Raw genomic sequence first — 19,991 nt, 5'->3', positions numbered from 1 at the left:
TGAATTATAAATATAACATTTATTTTCGCATATAGTTCATGAGGATGTTACAAAAATACGCTCGCGTGTCTACTGTGTTTGTTATCCAGTGTGTCCTGCGTGCTAGCTGCTTTAAAATCAGTGTGTATTTGTGTGGGTGCGTGCGGGTGTGAGTGGGGGGTGTGTGAAGATAAAACTGAATGGGTCTTAAACTAAACAAAAGTTACGGGTAACTGCTATTTGGTTTTTAAAAACTACGGTTAGCTAATACGAGTATAAATTAGAGTTTTTAGCGCGCACTGAGCCGCACGCTTGGCTTGAAACAATTGGGAGGCGTGTCGAGGATGGAAAACATAACCAGACATAACAAGAATCGATCCTAGCGATCCTAGCAGAGAGCGATGCAAAACACAAACCTTTAACACTCTGCTGCTGCTGCTGATAATAATTCAAACTAACAAGCGATCTAAAATGGAACCCGGTCTCAGTCACAGTCACATTTACAGGGTAAATCAGGATCTATATCTCAATCTCAGCTGGGCCAATGGAACACAACTCAGTGCTAATACATTAGGCCGATCAATTGTTATATTAGAACAAGTACAATACATAGTTTGGAGTAGGCATAGTAGTGATAGTGTGATCTGTTAATTATTGTTACTGTTGTTAATCAGCTTTCGACACTTGCTTCCGCTCCTGTTACTAAACATTATTTACGTAAATATTTATATATATGTGCCGACTTGAAAAGCATACAACTAATGTTAAATAATAAATGATCATGTAGTATACGAGGCCTTGCTCGTTTAATGTTGGGGAGTCATTGTCTGTTTCTGTTTCAGTATCCGTATCTCTTATATGTAAAGCTTAGGATTTGCAGAAGTGATTAGACGTGATTCTCCTTCTTGATTTGGGCCAACTTGGCCTGGAGGTGCTGCAACCGATTCGGCGACATATCCCGCTTCTGGAACGAAAACAACTTTAGATATTCACCTAAGAACACTCTTCTATCAACTCACATCCCGCATGAGCGAAGCTCCCTTCTGGGAGTTCATTGAGTTGAGGCAGAGATTCTCGTCAGCCACCTTGTTGTCCAGCATGTGGGAGCCATCATCTGCAGAACGGTCGGAGGAATACTTGCCAACCCCGTAGCCCCCATTCAGATGGTACTGCAGACGGTCCATCCAGAAGTCGGCATCGTGGTTGGTGGCATCTGTGAGATAAGAACGGGTAGCTGCTGCAGTGGATCGCGTACAAATGTAAGTTCGTGTGCGTGGGGTTAGTAGATGCATTCGGGGTGTTAAGTGATCTATGAGCCGCTCTTACCTGTACGATTATCGGGCCCCTTTGTGGCTGTATCGCCTTGGTGACTACGTTCAATTTCGGCCAGCCCCTCCTCGATGTACTTGCGGAAATGGGCACTGGAACCTTGCAGGAAGTGGCTCAGGTCAACTTCAGGGTTTTGCTTCTGCAAAAATGTACTTTATATTGGGGTCTCTAGCTCGCAAAACACACACAGGACAAACCTTGAAGTCGTAGAGCTTTTGGAGACCCTGCTGCTTTGTGTCTTTGTCAGCGATTAGCTTGAAGATCTGGGATACTGTGTCGTGAGCCTGGTGCGAAATACGCTTAGAGGCAATCTCCTTGGCTCTTTGTGGTGATGGTGCTCCGGAGGCCGGTATAGATCCCTCCTTTTGGAAATTCTGTATCAAAGATTTGGAGGTTAATGAAAAATCATCAATAAGGTGTTCAACAACAAACCTTAAGGATGCGTATCAGATACGTGTGAAGCTCCGAATGTGTGGGTATCTGGTTGAGATGCTGGAGGATGGCATTTCCCTTCACCTTAGCCATGTTGTGCAGAATAGTCTTGATGGTGCGCATAGGGGTATCAGAGGGACGGTTCTGCCACCAGGTGCTAGGTAGGGCCAGCATGAACTCGTGGACTTCCAATATGACAGCATCGTAGTTCAGCTCATTGCTGCGCTCCGGCAGCATTTTAACATTCCGCCAGATGCATTTCATTAGAAGATCTGTGAACTTTGGAAGCTTCGCTTCTGGGCAAGTCTCGCGCAGCAATCGAATAAGAGCACTGTAGGAATAAGACCTTGATTAGAACTACTTAATAGTTTTAAGATTTCTATGACTGACCAGTTTAAATTCGTAAAGTCCACTTTGTCCAGAACTTTAAGGCAAATACCATTAATAACCTTGTTGTATTGACTGTCATCGCCCACGGCCAACTTGGGATCAGCCATTAGATTCAGCAGAGATGACATGAGATTTTTAATGCAGGCAACGCTCAACGTTTTGCCCAGAATGTTGGCATGGAAAAAGGTGTATAAAATGGACAACAGCGGCTGGTAAACAACCACAGACTGGGCCGAAGGCATCTGAGAGAGATTCTGAAACGGGAAATCATTCCATCAGTGAAAGTAATAGGGTTTAACTTTAAAGAAATGTACCTTTAACTGTGCCAGCACATTCTGTATGAATATTTCTTCGTAGTCCCGAAGCACGGCTTGCTTTTCAGGAGATTCAATGATGGCGGCCAGTTCATTTATGGCCGCACGTGCCTTCAAGGTGTCCGTGCTGCTGACCGACTTGATGACCTTGATCAGTTGCGGATCATGCTTGGGCAGGACATCGGCCAGGCTGCAGAGAAACAATATTTCAGAGACTGCGAAACAAAAGGGCTAAGCATACTTACTTCGGTATATTGTTATCCACTTGCTGAGGCGGTTGGTGAAGCTGCAGGCGCAAGGGACTGCGGTAGGGCGAGATACCACTAGCTACACCTCCAGCGGAGGAGGGTGATGTGGTCATGGTCTGCTGTAGGTAATGCTGACACGAAATGAGTCGATCGAACTTATCCTGAGGATACTGCACTCCGCCGGCAACGGGCTTAATTTTAATAGGCTCGTCCAACGGTGAGATGTCCACATTCGTCACCGTTTTCAGTTCCATGTGATCCACACGGACCCAATCCTTTTCAATCTCACTAATCACCTGCGAGTCCAGCCCGAAAGGACCGCTGGGCTTCTGCAGCTGGGCCTGCTGCTGTAGTTGAGCCAGTTGCTGTTGTAAAAGGAGCAGTTGCGACGATGGCGCCTGATCGAAAGTCCTGCGAATGTGTTTTTAATTGAGAAGCATAAAAAAACGAAAAACGTTAGCCCAACATGGAAAACACAACTGAACTAGTGACATGCAAAGCAGAGGACTGTCCCAATAGGACTGCCGGGAGGGGCATAGGCGACTTCGACAAACAAAAACACACGACAGCAAGCAGCACAAAAACAACAAACAATAACAAAACAACACAAAGTAAAAAAAAGAAAGCCACATTACGCCTGCCGAGTCAGGGAGTTCAAGTAGTTTACCACGTTCGTGGCACTCCGCTCCGCCAGGTTGCTCTGCCCACGCGCATTCAACGCCCGCTGGGAACTGAGTGGGTAAGAAATAAAACCAAAATCAACAGAAATCAACAGGGTAAACAAAAGTAATGGGTGCTGGATATATATCCGAGGTTGGAAACCACTGGAGGAAATCGTTCTTGCATCGAAGTATCCAGAATTATAACTTTCTCAACCCTCTATCCTTTTAGCAGATTCTTAATTCCTTAAAAAATAATCAGTTCTTGACCTTATGGCTACTGGGAATTTGGTATATTTAGCACTTCTACAATGTACAAATAAAAAAAAAAATAAATTTAAAAGAAAGACGGGTCACAAATGCTTCTCATTGCAGCTCTTTGGGTTTCTTCCAATGGGCCTTTTTGATGGTCTTGAACCCTCTTGAACTCTGCGTTGGTACAAGCCGGCAGTAGTTTCCAACCCTCGTTCGATCAGGGCACTCACCAAGCTGGGTATTTGGATTGGGAGGCTATAGGTCTTAGGATATAGCTTTAGATTTAGACCAGTCCCACCCCGTACACTTACCCCTCTTCGTCCAGCGGTAGCTCATCACACCCATTGCCCACCACTGCATCCTCGATCTCAATGCTGTCCTGCTGTGGAACGGCCGCTGATCTAGTCGTGCTGGGCCGCTGGACCTCGGCGGCAGGAGGATCGGGTTTCTTCGTCTTTTTAGTCCGCTTGATGCGTTCGTCCAGCATGGACAGATCTTTTTCGTTCAGCTGGCCGATCATCTTGTAGGTCTTTTCGCCGGCAATGAAGAATATTTGCACGACGCAGTTAAGGGCGGCGCTGCGCACAGAGTTGTCTCGATCGGAGATCTGGCGAGCAATCTCTCGCACCGCTGCCGGAGGGCATATGTTCATGCCATACGATTCGATCAGGAAGGTCAGCTCGTCCAGGCACTCGGTTCGTTGGCGAGCGTTCTTTGACTTGAGGCCTTCCATCACATAGCCAAAGACCTTTGCGAAGGGGAAGACCAGGATAACTTGACGCAACACCCGCCGCACCCCATTCCTAACGGCATCTTTGGGGTCTCCAATCTATAAGAGGAATATTTACATCATTCTGGACACGCGCGTACTTCCACAAAACTCACCTTCATCAGCAGATGGGGCACAAAGGAGCTGCCTTCGTTTTCGGCCAGGATGTACTCAATGTCGATGAGCATCTGGAAGACCTGATCCAGATAGTCGAGACCCTTAATCAGCACAGAAGGGTTCGTATCGTAGAAACGCAGAGTCAGCCATTTCAGTATCAGGTCCAGATTGCAAATCAAGCCCTTGCTGTTCTCAGCCAGATCCTCGCTCAACTGCTCAATGACCTTTAAGTGATAGCTAGACGAAAGGTAAGGATTAATTAATGAAGTTTGAGTCTTAAAAGTGCAATCTTACCGAAAATCGTCGTGGAACATGTTGGCCAACAGAGCCTTGTTGACATTCGCGACCGTCATTTGCTCCCGCAGTATATCGTATAACTCATCGCGCGGTGACGTAAAGTTCCACTTGATCACCTTCATTTTCTGCTCATCCAGCAGACGCTGGTTCTTTGCATTATTTATCGCCAGTAGCGGGGATGTGTCGATGTCCTCGTCCTTCTTGCGCGTCGGTGCCGGCTGTTTGTCCTGACCACCGGCCGATCGCGCTGAAGAACTCTTTGGTATGCCTCCAGCTGCCCCACTGCCGGCGCTGCCACCTCCGCCGCGGACTGTCTTAGCCTTGGGCTCCTCGGCAATCGGAGCCTGCTGCTTGCCCTTGGGTAGGGGCTTGACTGGAAGATTAGGCCGCGCCTTATCCAGGGCAGCCGAAATGTCTTTCTTCGATGCGGGCTTTTGTTTATCCAGAGCTCGCACCAGGGCTTCGTAGCCCAGGTGGATCATGATGCCCAGAACAGCCTCGTTTGCGTTCTTGCGCACGTCCGCGTTGCGATCGCAGATATGCGCATACAGATGCGGCACTATTGCATGCAGGTCCTCCTTGGACACTGACTTTGGTGGCAGCCCAGGCAGCTTATCCGCCAGCCAGGCATACAGCTCACTCTTCAGAGCTGGCGAACCCCCCTTGAGGGCATCGGCAATCATCTCCGCTTCGAAGAATTCCTTGTAGCCGCCCTTCTCCCCGAAGCAGTTGATGCAGTTCAGGGCGGCGGCCCGCACGAAGCTCTTGTTGTCTCCCAAAGCGTGCAGGAATCCCGGGAAGAGAGTGCGCACATAGCTCCGGCAGCCAGCTCCCATAGCTGTGGCCAGCTGCTCGCAAATGGAGAGCGCCGTTTGCGCAATCTTCGCATTGGAGTCCACTAGGCGATGCGCCAATGCTGGGGCCAAGTCACCAATGCTAGGTTTGATCAAGCGCGCCTCGGAGATGATCGCCTGCAGCTTCGTAAGCCCTTCATTGCGAGTCTTCCAGTCCTTGTCCGACATTTCCTTAAGCAGGCTCTCCGTGATTTGTGGAGCAATATCCACGCGCGGCAAAAGATCCGTTATGTTGATGGTCTCCTCCTCGGCGGCACCGCCTTCCTCCTCTTCATTCTCCGCGGAGTTGCTGGCACCGCCTCCACTAGTTTTCTGAACGCCACGCACAGGCTTTGGCGGTTTCTCGCCCACATTCTTGTCGAACTCGACCTGAATCTGAGACTTCAGAGCTGGCTTCTCGCTGTCGAAGAACATCATCAGAGCATTGCCCATGTACATGGCCATAGTGCCCACCAGTTGGATGGCAGCGCCACGTACCGTAGGATTTGTGCTCTGAACACCCTTCCGTACATCCTCTATCAGAGTTTTGGGTTGCAGCTGGAAGCCGAACTCAGTGATGGACTTGTTGACCCAATTGAACGCCTCTGACTGGACTTTGGGGGACTTTTGTTCAAAGGCGAAGGTTAGCACTTTGCCCACCACGTACTCCAGTTTGGTGGCTTCGGCAAAAGCGGTGAGGACATCGGCTGCTGCGGTGCCATTTTTGGCGTCGGCTAGTTTCTCGGTTATTTCGTTAATCACCTGGTCCACAGTTGTTGTGGTCAGTGGATAGCTTTCAGCCACACTGCGAATAACGTCCAATTTAAACTTGAGTACCTGAAAATAATTAAATCACCGCATAAGTTGAGATATCTCAATATGGAAAACCGGTTTGGTTCTTAAAATGGTCCTAATCTGTCTAAAAACTCTGCAGACAGAAAGACATGGGTATAGATTCCATACCAACTGGCTTATCTTACCTGAAAGTTCATCTCCTTGAGTCCAGGTTTGCGACCGCTGATGGTACGAATCAATACTTGTGATATCCCCGCCTGCTTGGCATCGTAACTGGTGATATCACCCAATAGTTGCTCCACAGACGCAAGACGATTCTTCCAGTTAGAGTCCACGAGACCACTGAGAATGTCGGCTGGCAGAATTTCTTCAGCCTTGGCCTGGACCTCTTCGGGTGCCAGTTCCCTCTCAGTGGCCAGCGCTTTGCCTGATCCTTTGGAAGCTGCGACTGTTCCAGAGGAGGACGCACTACCGCCAGATGGGCCCGCGGGTTTCTTTAGCACTTTGCGTGCCCCTGTGGTGGCGGGTCGAGTTACAGGCTTCGGCTCCACACTGCCGGCTGCAGCCCTTGCTGGAGCAGCAGCCTTTGCCGGGGGCGCTGATGCAGGCCGAGCCTCCTTTTTTAAGCCAGCAACCTTTATCTTGATCTCCGCCTTGTCGTGACATTCTTTGATCTTTCCCATTTTGAGGGCATCTATGTCTGTCAGCAACGGAGCCACTGCCTTTTCGCCCATCAGCTTCATTAAGGTGCCAAGAGCTTCGGCACTGCTGTCGCGGACCGTGGGATCGGGCTCGTTTAGCGTCTTCACCAGAGTGGTGGTCAGCAGCTTAAGGAGCTTCTTGTTTAGTGCCGTTGGCTGCGTGCGCGTGAGTGCTCTAGCCAGGAAGAGGGCTGTCTCGGACTTAACACTGGGATTTTTATTGGCAAGCGACTCTACAATGGATTCTTGTTGAGCTTCCAACGACGTGGATGGGTAAATGGCATCGATAGCCTCGCGCAGTGCAGTAACCACATTTGGTTTCTTCTCCTTGAACTTTTCTAGGAGAGATGGCACGCAAGCCTGCAAAGGAACGATTTAATGCGCGTTTGTTGTATTAGTCATCGTATCTACTCACCGATGCATAGGTGGAGAATCGCTTGGCGAGACCTTTGGCCAACAGAGCGAGGCACTTTCCCGCCATCGCGACTAGCACGACGTTCGAGTCCTTGGTGATGACTTTTTTCAGGGCGCTGACCAAGGCCCCGTACTCGCCGTTCTCCAGTTTGGGGTGATCGGTGAGAAGCTTCTCCAAAACTTCGAGGGACTCCTTACGCAGTGTCCACTTCTTCTCCTCCAGTTTGTCGTAAAAGTCCTTCGGTAATTTGGAAAGTATATCGACGGGATCCATAAGATCCATGGGATCGACTTCCTCGACGCCGGCATCGCCATCTTCTTCTACATTACAAAACGATTAGGGCTGGAGATCGAGAATATATCAATATCCGAGTTGGTTACCGTTGTATGCCTCCTCGTTTTCGGCTGCAACTTCGGCCAACTTTGCCTGCTTCTCCTGCTGCGACTTTAGATATCTGGAGTGGAACAAATCTTGAATAAAGGACTATATAGGAAGGAATATAAAACCTACCTCGAGGGCTCCGCCCTCTCGCCCTTGAGCTTGTCGAACTCGTCCTCCAGCTCTTTGAGCGTCACCTGGGGCAGGGTACTGATCTGTTGTTTCATAGCTGCACCGATCCAGCGGTAGATTTCCACAGCCAGCTGCTTTCCTTCATCTCGCACCGCCTTGTCGCGGTCGGACATCAGGGGGGCCAGCTTTTTGATGAGGGGCTTGACACTGATTACCTTGTTTCCAAAGTCGCGCAGAGCCTGGGTGGTGGCCGCTACGCAGGCAGACACGATTTTGGGGTTCTTGGCCTCCATGCCCTTGACCAGCTCCTCGACCACGGCATCCTGCTTTTCGATCTCCACATACATGAGAGTCACCTGGACAGAGAGCTCCTTGGTTTTAGTCTTGGGAGCTGCAATGCACTTCTGGACAATGCCCGTCATGACATCGCCCACAGTCCGGCCGGCCAGTCCGCTGTTCTCAACGAATATCAGCGCAGCTTCCAGTCCCTTCTCCTGGGCCATGGCGTTCGAGTCGACAACCATCTTTTTGATGAGTCCGGCGAACTTGGACCATTCTGGCGACTTCTCATCGTCTAGTTCGCGAAAGATCTTGGCAGCCTCCTCGTAGCCGTCGACTCGCGCCTTCCACAGCTTGTGCACACATCGTTCCTCCACCGGCAACTTCTTGTACTCCGTATCCTCGGTCATCGCGGTCTAGTCTTGAATCTGAGTCAGTGGTCTATGGCGCGTTCAGTTGGGTCAATGAGCATTCTTTGGAACAAATACAAATGAGAAAACATACAAAATTTACTGGGAATTTTTATAAAAAATTAACAACATGACTGATCTCCAGTGGAGCAGAACTATACTGGTCGTCAGGAGCTATCAAACGTAATGTCTCGAAATTGAGCTTAATCGTCGATGAAATCTTGTAGCTGAGGCCAAGGAATCACCCGTTACGGTTCGGATGGCAGCCGGCGGCCGGCAACGGAGGTGAAGGCGACAAAAAGTAAATGGGTCGGCCAAGACACCGGTCCATATATAGATTGCGCTTCATTAGTGCAGTTACTTGTGCCGAAATAGAATGGAAAATAGGAGCGTGCGAATAGGTTCGACTTTTGGGGAAAGGTGGGCTTCATGGGCTTGTCACCAGGATGGGTGATATCATGCGACAAAAACTAATAATAATGAAGAGCGCGCGCAATATGTATTCATCACCCTACCGCTTCTCCTGCCGCCCTCCCACCGACAACGAGCATGACACACACGCACATCGGTGACTGATTTAGGTAAGGGCCTCCAGTAGTCTGCCTAATCCGAGTTCTTTGTTAATCACGGGCCCAGGGCAAGGGACGGATTTCCATTCAAGCATTCCTACCTACCTACCAGGCATCAACCCCCTGAAATAACAACAAAACCTCACAGCGCCACTGTTTCTTGTCGCTCTTTCATAGCTCTCTCGGCATACAAACACCGACGCTCCGCCTCTCCCGTTCGAATTAACGGATCGATCGCAACAACAAATGTTCCTCCTTTGGGGCTGTGCGTCAACAAAATGCCGTCAATTACAGTTGCTCCTGGCCTATAATTGGAGCTCTTATTATTAATTTCCAGTGACTGCTACTTGAAACAAACTTGGGGCTACCCTTGAGACAGTAGGCGAAGCGTTTCGCGAATGGAGACAACCGCAAACAACGCCCCACAGCCGGAACGAACTCGAAACAATTCCCAGTGGCTGCATTTCGATGCACTTTGGTGCATTCCGCCACACTTACCATCAGAATGCGGATCCGCGGTTGACGGACGGCGGCGGGGCGGACAGCTGGCCTGAAGGGCTGCGCAATGCAATAACTTCGATTTTTCGCAGGCGTCACACACACAAGCACACACACGACGCAAACAGGCCACCAACACGTTTTGACAAAACGACGGTCTTTCTCGCGTCTGCCTGCGACAGCACCAACAATAAATAAACAATAACTAGCTCTTGGTGAAACTTTAGTGCCGCGGAATATTCTTGGGTGGCGTGTGGTAAATAAATAAAACCGTCGGATTTGCAGCTTGCAGTTGAGCGGTAGTGTTGACAAGTTGGCTATATTCACATCAAATTTGGCTATATTTATTGGTCAGTGTTGATAACTTGGACAATTTGGAAAACCTGGTCACACTGGAAAAAAGCTTAAAAAAGAGCTTAAAATTTGTTATTTTGGTATTTTCAAAAAAAATAAGCTATAAATTCTATAAAATCAGAAGACTTGAGCGGGGAAATGGACAAAATTTGAAAATAAAATTCTTTGCAATATTATAATATTGCAGTGTTGCAAAAAAGTGTTCATTAAATTCAGTTTTATTAATCTCTAAATTTTTTTAACATTAAAATTAAACCAATGAAAATATAAAACTGCGTTTTTCTTCCATTTTGTACTGATTGACAGTACTGATAAAGTTTTACGGGCGCTAACAGAGGCGACCGTAGCAGAAACTTTTCTACTCTGAAAACCTCGAGGTCGGATCGGAAAAAGTTACAGGATAATCGAAATGGTGGTCGGATCCAGCGACACGATGCCCAAATTCCTGAACCAAGCCCAGCACTTTGCATCTGCGAAAATGTAGTTGTTTGTTGTTTTATAAGTTGAAGTTACGAAAATGTTATAAAAAATGAATGGGTAACTTTAAAAACACTATAAGACAAACAAATTATATTATTCTTAGGGAATAAAGGTTATATAGCATTTATTGAGGTTGACTCGAGTCGGGTAATCTCTAAAAGGTGAATTGTATGCCCGCCCATAAACTCCATCACATCTACGCCCGATTCCTTGCCAATATCGTCCATGCTGATTGGAAGTGCTTGTAGTTTCCACTTTTTGAGTAAAGCTTCAATAGACCAGTCGGCACTGCGTTCTTGATATGTAAATATAAACTTGGCACCTGTGTTTCGCTCCAGCAGGAATGCCACAGTTACTACAATGTCCTCGAAAACACTTGGGTCGTAGAAGCAGTCAGCGGCGATAATCAAGTCGAGCGGGGGCAATCGAAACACGCTATTTAAAAGCAGACCCCAACTAAGGCCCACCACATCGATATCAACGCCGGGCTGCAGCTGATTCGCGAGGCAGGACTTTCGTATATGGGCCAGAGACTTGGGCAGGATGCAGTTGTCGGTGAGCACCACCTGAGCACGGCACTTGGCAGCAAGGATTCCGGGCAATGCGGTTCCACTACCAAGTTCCAGTATGCGCTTCCCAGCAAGAGACTGGCGGCGTTCCCACAGAAAATGAGCCAGCACTGGCGCGCAGGGCCACGTATAAAAGGAGTATGCTCCCTGAAGCAGCTGTAATGATGACACTTGAGTTAATATCCTGGCATGCATGGACACAACAAAAACCTACTTCTGGTATCTTTATCTCAAGTCTTTCCCCTCCAGCCGATCCACCGCTGAAGACAAACTTGCGAATGTGCTCGGCAGTGGCTGCAGGTGTGGCTGTGGCTGCCACAATGTCGTTGTCCTCGCTGCCGTTCTTCATGTGGAAACGCATTTTAGCTCGACATGCGCGGTCGTGGCTTTTTTCACTGATCAATTGCAATTTTTGCTGTCTTCAATGTTTTGTTTACAACCTGTTTGATTTGTGATGCGAGATGCAAGCCGATAAATTTATCGATTTCGTTGGAGATGGTAAGCAAGAGCAGGGGCACATTAATTTTAAAATAGTTAAGGGGGATTCCATTAAAAAAATTAATTTTATATGCACTATACATTGTTTTGTTTATATATTGTTTTATTATTAATTAATTATAATTGGGAAGTAAATGTTTTTAAAAATATTTAACATTTATAAATAAATCAAAGTAAAATATCCCATTTGTGCTGCCCATGCCATCAACGCTGAGACAAGTGCGCAAGAACCCAGATATCGCCCATCACCAACGATCGGTCGCTATTTTGTTTTTCCGAGATGGAGGGATTCTTCGGTTGTCTTCTGGGTGCTGCGTGAATATAAGACAATATGGACATTAGGCGCTCCTGGGGCAGTTGGAAGTTTTGTGGAAAACTGGGCCAAGGCGGATTCGGAGCGGTCATCCACTGGCGGCACGAGATCTCTGGCAGGGAGATTGGTAAGCTTAAGTACATATAAACAACTTTTCGGATACTTTCACGCGCATGTATGTACATATAAGGAAATGTTTTTCCGTGTGTATGTGAATGCGGCGGTTTCTGGGAATTGGGCTGATGCAAGCAGTTCCCTCCTACCGTTGATAGGGCGCCACCCGCGAGGTTCTACGCTTGTGTGGTCCGCGGATGTGATAGCTTGTAGATTAAGGCTGACTCAGCTTCGAGCTTCTGCGTCGCAGATATTGTAGCTCAATTAACTTTATTTTTATTTACGTTACAGCTACCAAGCATATCCAGGATGTGGACTCGCTGAGTGCCGATCAAAAGATAAAAATCAAAGAACGGTGGCTTAAGGAATTAAACTGGACTAGGGAGTTTCAGGACCTTTCCAATATCGTAGCAGGCGTTCTCTTAGACAAGGAGGATCCCGGTTTTCTAGACTACCTCAATGGAATAGGAAAGTTGCCGGTCATCGTGCTGGAATACTGCAACGGAGGCGATGTGAGAAAAAAGCTCAATAAACCGGAGAACGTCAACGGTTTGGTGGAATTCGAGGTGCGTGAAATTCTGAGATCCATGCGAGTGGCCTTGCATTTCTTGCACTCAAAATGCTTGGTCTGCCATCGCGACTTGAAGCCGGACAACATAGTTATTCAAAAAACAGGGAATGGTAAAATTGTTTACAAGCTCACAGACTTCGGGCTCGCCAGACCGGCTCCAGACAAGACTATGCTGCAAAGCGTGGTCGGTACGCGGCATTACTTTGCGCCGGAGGTTGTAGAGTCAGGAGTGTACAACATGGCTGTGGACTATTGGTCGCTGGGCATCATAGGTTATGAATTGGCCACTGGAGAGCTGCCCTTCATACCGCATCAGAGTCCCAAGAATATCCTTATTAATCTGATCAACAAGCCGTCTGATTGTATTGCCATTACTGAGGACATAATGGATTCAAGCCGATTTGTTAATCAGAAGCAGCTTCCTGTACAGCATCATCTTACCGAACCTTTTGCCGTGGAGCTGACAAAGTGGCTACGCATTGCCCTGGACAAGGATTATAAGCGACGTGGCCAAATGGCAACTGATGAAGTACAACAAGAAGTCCCAGTTGTCTTTGCATCTCTCGACAAACTGCTCCAAATCAAGGTGCTTACCATTTTCGCCATGAACTGCTGTAAGCGTTTAGCTTATGAGATTACAGAGCAAACCACCATGGTTGATCTGATTCTTAAGATTGAAAGAGATACGGGGATTTCTCGAAATGAGTTGTATGTGGTGTTGCCTACTTCTCATCCCGTAAAACATATGACTCCGGGTACAAGACCAATAGATCTCTATGTAGCGGAATGGTGCGACACCAGCAAGGAGTCGCGCAAGCGTAACACTCCCCCAGTTATGCTGTATGTCTTCAAAATAAACGAGTCTAGCGTATACAACGTGTCGGAGCCAATTGTGTCTCCGTTAATGCAGAAATGCATGTCCAAAAAAGTCGATTCGAAGGAACGATGGGTACCAAGGAGACTGGCCAAAGACTTTCATTACACAATTAGTCATGAGCAGGAGGTTCTGGAAACTTTTCTGCGAGGTCTCTATGAGCATGCGCTCTCTCTGGAAGACGAAATTCTCTCAAACCCATGTAGCGACAGTATAATGGACGAAATTATTGTTACCACACATGCATACAATCAGATTCAGAAACTGCGCACTCATGTACAAAATGAACTTATCACTAAGGTTTGTCAATCATCGACTAATTCCAAATAAATACTTTTTAATAAATAATTTTTATCTCTTTCAGCTCGAAGACGTGGCTGAGTGGGAAAAGCTTTCAGAGGCATACCGGGTCATTACTGATAGCGCAGAATCGATCAAGGGAAACTCTCAATCTGCCTTACGTCAGGCCCGCAACAAAGTAAAGGAAACTAAGGAGTTGCTCAAAGAGTATAGTGAGAAGGATGTATTTAATGTGTAAGCTAATGTTTTCTTTCTCGAAAACGTATTAATATTAATCACTTCGTCTTTTTAGTTCCAGATTTTCAAGAAACTATCTCCAAAACGGAATAAGTTTGAACGATTTTAGAAATAATACAATGGGGTTCGCTAACAACCGCTCCAAGTTTTATGATGAGGGATCTGTGTTGTCGTACTCCCAAAATATTGATAAATTGCATTTCTTTTTTAAACGAAACCAAAAAACCGTCCCTATAGCCAAGAAAAAATTTGAGGATATTCAAAACGATATCTTCAAAATGCATGTAAATATGTTAAGATCCGCATCGGAAAACGGTAGAGCGCCGATGCAACAGCTGACCGATGCGATGGGGGAGATGTCTATGAGTTCACAAGGGCCTACTTCCTTGCCTTATGACGCATCTACGCTCATTTTGATTGACAAGGCACATCAAATTATGAATACGTAAGTGAATTTTTAATCCTTAATGTATTGCATCTAATGATTTTTTAATCTTGCAGGATATGCCAAGAAATGGAAACCGACTCGTAGCTACACATACTTCACTTGATCAGCAAAGATGCGCCGTTCACCCAATCCAACTTATTGAATTAGTTTTCGTTTTGTTATTGATATTTTTATAATTTTTTAATTTAGTTGGAGAAGTTAGTCCGCATATTTAGTCTGACAAGTTAAGATGTTGAAATCGTTTTAATTTCCCTTTGTTTTGCTGTTCAAAACAGAAGATTTTTCACAAATTTGTTTTTATTTTTTGTTGAAAGTCAAACGAGGAACAAACTCTGCAACCGTGAACGTGAAAATACTTTTAAAGTTTTATTTCATTTGCGTTACGTCTGTTTTCCAGATGGTCATAAAATTAATCATATTTTGTATCCACATATTTTTTTGTAGCTGTAATCGAACGTTTCTTTGTGCCTTTTATGAAAAAATAAAAATATTTTGCCTCAAATACTACCAAGAAACTAAATGGGTCATGCTGAGTTTGGCTTCTAATAGTTAATTTAATAATGAAATTGATCTAAAAAGTCGTAAAACAAAGGTGGATGTTCTGGCTAACTGGTGAAATTTGTCTTGTACATAAGCGACTCTATATAGAACCCAAGTTAACTGAAAAAAGCTTGGCTTGGTCAGTTGGAAATAAACTGCTGAGGATTGCAATGTCACGAGAAATTGCATATGCGACAGAACCGAGAATGCGTCAGCTTTTGCCAAATCCAGACTTTACTATAAAAGCAATCAAAACAGCTGGACAGGCACCACAAGTCGATCGCCATCAGCCACCAGCGGTGCTCTAAACTGAACAAGAAATAAGGATTGCCAAGGATACGGAATGGATACAATTTGGTTATTCGGAGTGCTGCTCTTGGGATTGGCCATGCAGGTGGAGTGGTTGGAGGCAAAACCATCAGCTAAAAAAGCAGCACGCATTCGTAAGTGAAAACAATTGAACCCCAGCTCCTCGATTAAGTTTATATATTCGTTATTATTATCTCCAAACTTGGCAGCATCTTTCCTCAAAGTCTGCCATCGCGATTCGCCAAATCTGAACAAATGCGCCAGAGAATCTTTTGAGGCGCTGAGACCCCAGCTTATGGGCGGTATTCCAGAGCTCTATATACCGCCAATGGAGCCTCTGATTGTGCCAGAAGTGAAGATGGATCAGGATTCGGGTGCCATTTACTTGCATTCTACGTACAGGAACGTCAAGGTAACTGGAATCTCAAAGCACACCGTCAATGAATTGCGATTGGAGCCCTCCAAGCTCAAGTTCATCGTTTCATTGACCTTCCCCAAGTTGCATATGGAGTCGGAGTACAGCATTAAGGTCAGTAGAAATAAAAGTACGGCCTTACACCTCAAGGTGTTAATTTTTAAATGTTCAATGGTGGTTTTTAGGGTAAAATTATGATGATGCCGCTGCTGGGAGATGGACACTGCTCTATAGACTTGAGTGAGTAACTTTTTAAGTTACAACTACTTAGACGTAAAACTTACAAAACCCTTTCATTACAAGGAAACATTACATTGCAAACTGAGCTTATTGGCCAAGAGTACAAGGATAACGGAGTCAATTACCTCAAGATCAAAGATGTGAATGTCCAGTATCAACTTTCCGATGTGGAGATTCATCTGGATAATCTGTTTAACGGGGACAAGGCTCTGGGCGAACGAATGAATCAATTCCTCAACGAGAACTGGAAGGCTCTGGCCGAGGAAGTGCGTCCGCTTATGACCAAGGCTCTGGTGGACATTTTGAGAGCCTCCGTCGACAAGTTGTTTGCAGCTTTCAGCTACGACGACCTCCTGCCCAAGGGCAAGGCCTAAGTCCTCAATAAAGGAAATACAGGATATCTACTAATTTCATCTTAATCATTTAATCATAATAGAAACATTAGCCTAGGCATAAGCACACAATTAAAGGCAAAATAAATTATGAATATATTTAATACACAAGTGGAGGATGACAACTGGCCAAGATTAGTCCAGCCACAGCTTGGTGGGCATTTTGGAGAAGACGTTGTTCCACAGCCCATGGAATATGTCCGCCAATCCTAGTTCTAAATCGGGTCGCAGCTCGCCTATGACCTCTTTGCCGTTTTGGTTAAGGAAGGAGTTGATCGATGCTGCCAGGATCTCGTTGCCATTGAATAGATTTTTCAGGTGAATGCGCATGGCCCCCACCTCGAAGCCCACCTTCATCTCATCGATGTGGATGATTTCATCACCAGTTTGGGTATCGTTTCTTAATGAGATCCTTGTGTAGACGGTGGTGTGGACATTTTTCAGTGCCATGGCCACGTCTCCGCTGCCGACCAAAGGCAGCAGTAGAATGTTTCCTTTCAGATTGTACTTGGCCCGGATTCGCAGCTTCGGTAGTTCCAACTCAAAGTTTAGCAGGCGGCGGTCCAGATCCAAGCTAAAGAAAATTTGTATTTTAAAATTAAATATTTATTTTATTATTTATTTTTGTTTCTCACTTGGCCCGCTTCACAGTTGCATTGGATGGTCCACGAATGACCAGGTTTTGGAAGCCCCCGGATAGCACCAGGTTACCACTTCCTTTCGAGACGGACACCTGATCAATATTTAGAGGCTCGAAGCTTTTCACTCCAATCTCGGGGATTCCAGCGGCCAGTGCTGGAAAGCATCCTTCGAAAAGTTGGCGGAAGCATTTGTTCTCGTTGGGATTAGAGCGCTTGCAGGTCTGCAGCCAAGGAGCTGCAATATCAGGATTTGTAGAAGTATGTTTTCTTTTTCATTTATTTTTAAATGGTTGAATACAAAGTTAACACCTTATAGTTTTGTAAAATTTTTGATTTATCAAAGGCGTTACTTTTTAAACATCATTAAAACGAAAAAGTATTGAAAATATGTCCTTTTTGGCGTATCCGGTACTACTTACGCCTTTCCTGCAGCGGTAACTTGTCGTTGACTATCTCCCGCGTATAGGCCCCGAAGCCTTGTGTTATGAAAACCGCAAAGATAACCACCAAATTAATGGCCAACTTCCAGTATGTAAACATGTTTTAAAAAAATTGAAAAGCTATTCGATCCTTGAGGAGACACCCAACTTTGGCACCTGAAAACTTTTCGATCCGATATGCGCGACCGTTAAAGACGAAGGCTTGTGACCAAGTGCCGGGGCAGCCAAAAGAAATGTCGGACGAAACCATCGAAGGCAATGACAATAGTTGGTTTTTTGTGTGTTGCTTTTACAGCAAGTTTTTTATATTTTTTTTTTTTGCGTTACGAATTCTGCAATTTTTTAAATAGCCGGCGCCCATACCCGTTTACACCCGCTTACCCGCTTCCCGACTGAAAACAAGAAATTAAAAAAAAATGTTTTTTACACTACTTTAGTAAGGAATTTTGTATTTTTATATAATATTACATTTAATAATAATTTTCTAAGTAAGTTTAACATGTAAATAAAGTAGATATATTATTAAAAAAACTTATGGGTTCAAAAATGATTGTTTAAAAGTTCAGCTAAAAAAATGTTTTATGTCAAGGTATATTAATTAAGGTTTTAGTATCCAACCACAGACATTCCAAAGATTCCCTTTCCTTTTTATTTTGGAAGAGTAAAGCACAGCAGGTCCACTTGACCGAATATCTTTGTTGTGGGTATTTGTTTTATTTAATTTGGACTTTTATGTTGTTTTTTAATTTTACTTTCGTTCAACGCGTAAACGCCACCGATTTCAGCTTGTTTATGTTTATGGTTGTTGCGCCACATATACACGCCAACATGTGTACCTACAGAAAAGCCCCTCCACTACTCCAACTCCATACCCCCTAGCCTTCATCCATTGCGGGTCCCAGCGAGATTCCCCCAAAGTTGCTCACCTGTTGACTACTTCTGGTATTACGCAGACATGGCTCTGGCTGGGATTGCTGTCTTGCCACTTCATTGTCACGGGTGTTGTCCGGTTTTCTCTGTTTCGTGCTCCAATGTCTCGGGCCGTGGAGGTTTACATTGACTCCCCATCCCCTTGCTTGGGAGGTTGTCGCGTGCACTCTGGGTTGCAAGTTTCTGTTACGCAGTCGCCTTAATTACCATTTAGTTTTTAGAGGTGATCCAGTGATCCGGACGTGAGGCTTTTTGGAAGAGAGGACTAAGTTATAAAGATTTTAAACTTTAAACTTGGATATTTTTATTAAATAATTTTTAATGTATAAAAACCACATTTTATTTATAAAACCACAAAAAAACTTAAGTAAAAAAAAGCATTTTTGGAATTTTTCTCACGTTTTCATCTCTAGTCCTTATTTGTCATTTCCCTGCTACTTAATTGCCGCCGTTTACGAAAACATAAATATGCAAATTTAGGCTTCAACGGTTATATGACTAATAATCTTTCTCCCGCGGGGGGCGGCTCATTTCAATGTTGCATGTTTCCCAATGTTGCGGCAATAACACTGAGGCGAAGGTACACGTTACGATCTCCATGGTCACCTCGTTTCTTTTGCTGAAAAAGTCGCGTGCGGAAATTACTGAAGATATAGCAATATCTTCGTCTGGGGATTGCGTTATCTCTAATTGTAGCTGTTTCCTCAACGACGGGCCCATCACTTGAAATCCACCAGATATTGGAGTCGAACAGCTGTCGAACCTGCTCCTCCTCTTGCTCTCCAATTGCAATTGCGCAACTTTTGGTTTAATATGTATATTTGCAAGCATTTTATTTTCTTTAACCATTAAACAAACAAGTTTAATAGTCGACAACTGATACTGCATTTTCTTTATTTGGACAGTGTTTATTTTCGTTTGGATCCATGTTTTATTGGCGTTTATTTTCACACTTGCTGGCACATTCCTTGCTGGCAGCTTTTTATTATATTTTTTTTGATAGCAGTTGTCGGATGTCGGTTCAGATCGGCGACTCCAAATGATGCAATCAACCATATCCAGTAGTTTCTTTTAAACTTTTTTTTTGCAAAGTCATAAAAGTAAACAAAACAAATAACCCGAGCGGCTTTCCCACAGCGCTCGTTTATTGTTTATTTCAGTCCAATTTGGGCCTTGTCACGTGCAATTCCAGCCAAAAGTTCAATAGCTTCGATTGGGTATTTTTTCCAATTTGCATTAGGAATTCAAATCATGCCTCTAACTTTATCGTTAAATGCCAAATTTAGATATACATTTCGGTTGCAGAAATAGTTGCCATTGACCGACTAAAAGATTGTTGTGAAAAGGGCTTGTATTTTGGCTACTTTAATTACAATAATTTTACCAAAAAAATTTATTTGTTTAATATAACCCATTAAATTATGGCTCTCGACGGATGTACTTTGCATACAAAAAATAGGCTTTTTAAAAAATAACTTATTAGTAGTATTGTACCGGTATTTACATACCACATGTAGATTACATGTA

General features: G+C 45.1%; 5 protein-coding genes across 11 annotated transcripts; 2 read left to right on the top strand and 3 right to left on the bottom strand.

The window, feature by feature from the left end:
- On the bottom strand, positions 1-10,126 carry msps (msps cytoskeleton-associated protein 5). Of its 7 annotated transcripts, none has more exons than XM_017236426.3 (17): positions 9,800-10,125; positions 8,044-8,795; positions 7,914-7,987; positions 7,534-7,853; positions 6,603-7,478; positions 4,787-6,459; positions 4,492-4,729; positions 3,918-4,435; positions 3,328-3,423; positions 2,690-3,103; positions 2,445-2,634; positions 2,131-2,384; positions 1,741-2,071; positions 1,506-1,682; positions 1,306-1,447; positions 999-1,216; positions 1-943 (listed from the first exon to the last, which is right to left on the bottom strand). In XM_017236426.3, the coding sequence occupies exons 2-17, from the start codon at positions 8,730-8,732 to the stop codon at positions 866-868; spliced, it is 6,288 nt and encodes a 2,095-aa protein (XP_017091915.2). In that variant the 5' UTR covers positions 8,733-8,795; positions 9,800-10,125; the 3' UTR covers positions 1-865. The 7 variants fall into 7 exon arrangements, with proteins under 7 accessions (XP_017091915.2, XP_017091916.2, XP_017091917.2 ...); XM_017236427.3 differs by having other exon boundaries at positions 999-1,213; XM_017236428.3 differs by having other exon boundaries at positions 999-1,192.
- Positions 10,127-10,709: 583 nt separating this feature from the next.
- Positions 10,710-11,680, bottom strand: LOC108122011 (histone-arginine methyltransferase METTL23). The gene is made up of 2 exons (XM_017236433.3): positions 11,417-11,680; positions 10,710-11,358 (listed from the first exon to the last, which is right to left on the bottom strand). Exons 1-2 carry the CDS (start codon positions 11,561-11,563, stop codon positions 10,747-10,749), a joined length of 759 nt encoding a protein of 252 aa, XP_017091922.2. The 5' UTR covers positions 11,564-11,680; the 3' UTR covers positions 10,710-10,746.
- Positions 11,681-11,940: 260 nt separating this feature from the next.
- Positions 11,941-15,059, top strand: IKKbeta (I-kappaB kinase beta). Its single transcript, XM_017236643.3, has 5 exons — positions 11,941-12,140; positions 12,419-13,872; positions 13,937-14,106; positions 14,165-14,554; positions 14,611-15,059. The coding sequence occupies exons 1-5, from the start codon at positions 12,032-12,034 to the stop codon at positions 14,639-14,641; spliced, it is 2,154 nt and encodes a 717-aa protein (XP_017092132.3). The 5' UTR covers positions 11,941-12,031; the 3' UTR covers positions 14,642-15,059.
- Positions 15,060-15,357: 298 nt separating this feature from the next.
- Positions 15,358-16,564, top strand: Jhbp5 (Juvenile hormone binding protein 5). The gene is made up of 4 exons (XM_017236645.3): positions 15,358-15,540; positions 15,616-15,935; positions 16,007-16,061; positions 16,125-16,564. The coding sequence occupies exons 1-4, from the start codon at positions 15,441-15,443 to the stop codon at positions 16,433-16,435; spliced, it is 786 nt and encodes a 261-aa protein (XP_017092134.2). The 5' UTR covers positions 15,358-15,440; the 3' UTR covers positions 16,436-16,564.
- Jhbp4 (Juvenile hormone binding protein 4) lies at positions 16,526-17,846 on the bottom strand. The gene is made up of 3 exons (XM_017236644.3): positions 17,514-17,846; positions 17,089-17,329; positions 16,526-17,027 (listed from the first exon to the last, which is right to left on the bottom strand). Exons 1-3 carry the CDS (start codon positions 17,632-17,634, stop codon positions 16,589-16,591), a joined length of 801 nt encoding a protein of 266 aa, XP_017092133.2. The 5' UTR covers positions 17,635-17,846; the 3' UTR covers positions 16,526-16,588.
- Between the last annotated feature and the right edge of the window lie 2,145 nt (positions 17,847-19,991).

The sequence above is a fragment of the Drosophila bipectinata genome, chromosome 3R (genome assembly GCF_030179905.1).
Source record: "Drosophila bipectinata strain 14024-0381.07 chromosome 3R, DbipHiC1v2, whole genome shotgun sequence".
NCBI classification, from domain to species: Eukaryota; Metazoa; Arthropoda; class Insecta; order Diptera; family Drosophilidae; genus Drosophila; species Drosophila bipectinata.
Note: the sequence above shows the minus strand (reverse complement) of the source record. Positions and strands in the feature narration are given on the sequence as shown.

Bases quoted from the DNA above. Each gene is read 5' to 3' on its own strand.
- IKKbeta (XM_017236643.3), top strand. From the start codon at position 12,032: ATGGACATTAGGCGCTCCTGGGGCAGTTGGAAGTTTTGTGGAAAACTG. The intron at 13,873-13,936 runs GTTTGTCAATCA...TATCTCTTTCAG, and splicing joins AAAATGAACTTATCACTAAG to CTCGAAGACGTGGCTGAGTG. The intron at 14,555-14,610 runs GTAAGTGAATTT...TTAATCTTGCAG, and splicing joins GCACATCAAATTATGAATAC to GATATGCCAAGAAATGGAAA.
- LOC108122011 (XM_017236433.3), bottom strand. From the start codon at position 11,563: ATGCGTTTCCACATGAAGAACGGCAGCGAGGACAACGACATTGTGGCA. The intron at 11,359-11,416 runs GTAGGTTTTTGT...TCATCATTACAG, and splicing joins TTGAGATAAAGATACCAGAA to CTGCTTCAGGGAGCATACTC.
- Jhbp5 (XM_017236645.3), top strand. From the start codon at position 15,441: ATGGATACAATTTGGTTATTCGGAGTGCTGCTCTTGGGATTGGCCATG. The intron at 15,936-16,006 runs GTCAGTAGAAAT...GGTGGTTTTTAG, and splicing joins AGTCGGAGTACAGCATTAAG to GGTAAAATTATGATGATGCC. The intron at 16,062-16,124 runs GTGAGTAACTTT...TTTCATTACAAG, and splicing joins ACACTGCTCTATAGACTTGA to GAAACATTACATTGCAAACT.
- Jhbp4 (XM_017236644.3), bottom strand. From the start codon at position 17,634: ATGTTTACATACTGGAAGTTGGCCATTAATTTGGTGGTTATCTTTGCG. The intron at 17,330-17,513 runs GTAAGTAGTACC...CTGATATTGCAG, and splicing joins GTTACCGCTGCAGGAAAGGC to CTCCTTGGCTGCAGACCTGC. The intron at 17,028-17,088 runs GTGAGAAACAAA...AATTTTCTTTAG, and splicing joins GCAACTGTGAAGCGGGCCAA to CTTGGATCTGGACCGCCGCC.
- msps (XM_017236426.3), bottom strand. From the start codon at position 8,732: ATGACCGAGGATACGGAGTACAAGAAGTTGCCGGTGGAGGAACGATGT. The intron at 7,479-7,533 runs GTGAGTAGATAC...GTTCCTTTGCAG, and splicing joins GATTCTCCACCTATGCATCG to GCTTGCGTGCCATCTCTCCT. The intron at 6,460-6,602 runs GTAAGATAAGCC...AATTATTTTCAG, and splicing joins TCAAGGAGATGAACTTTCAG to GTACTCAAGTTTAAATTGGA.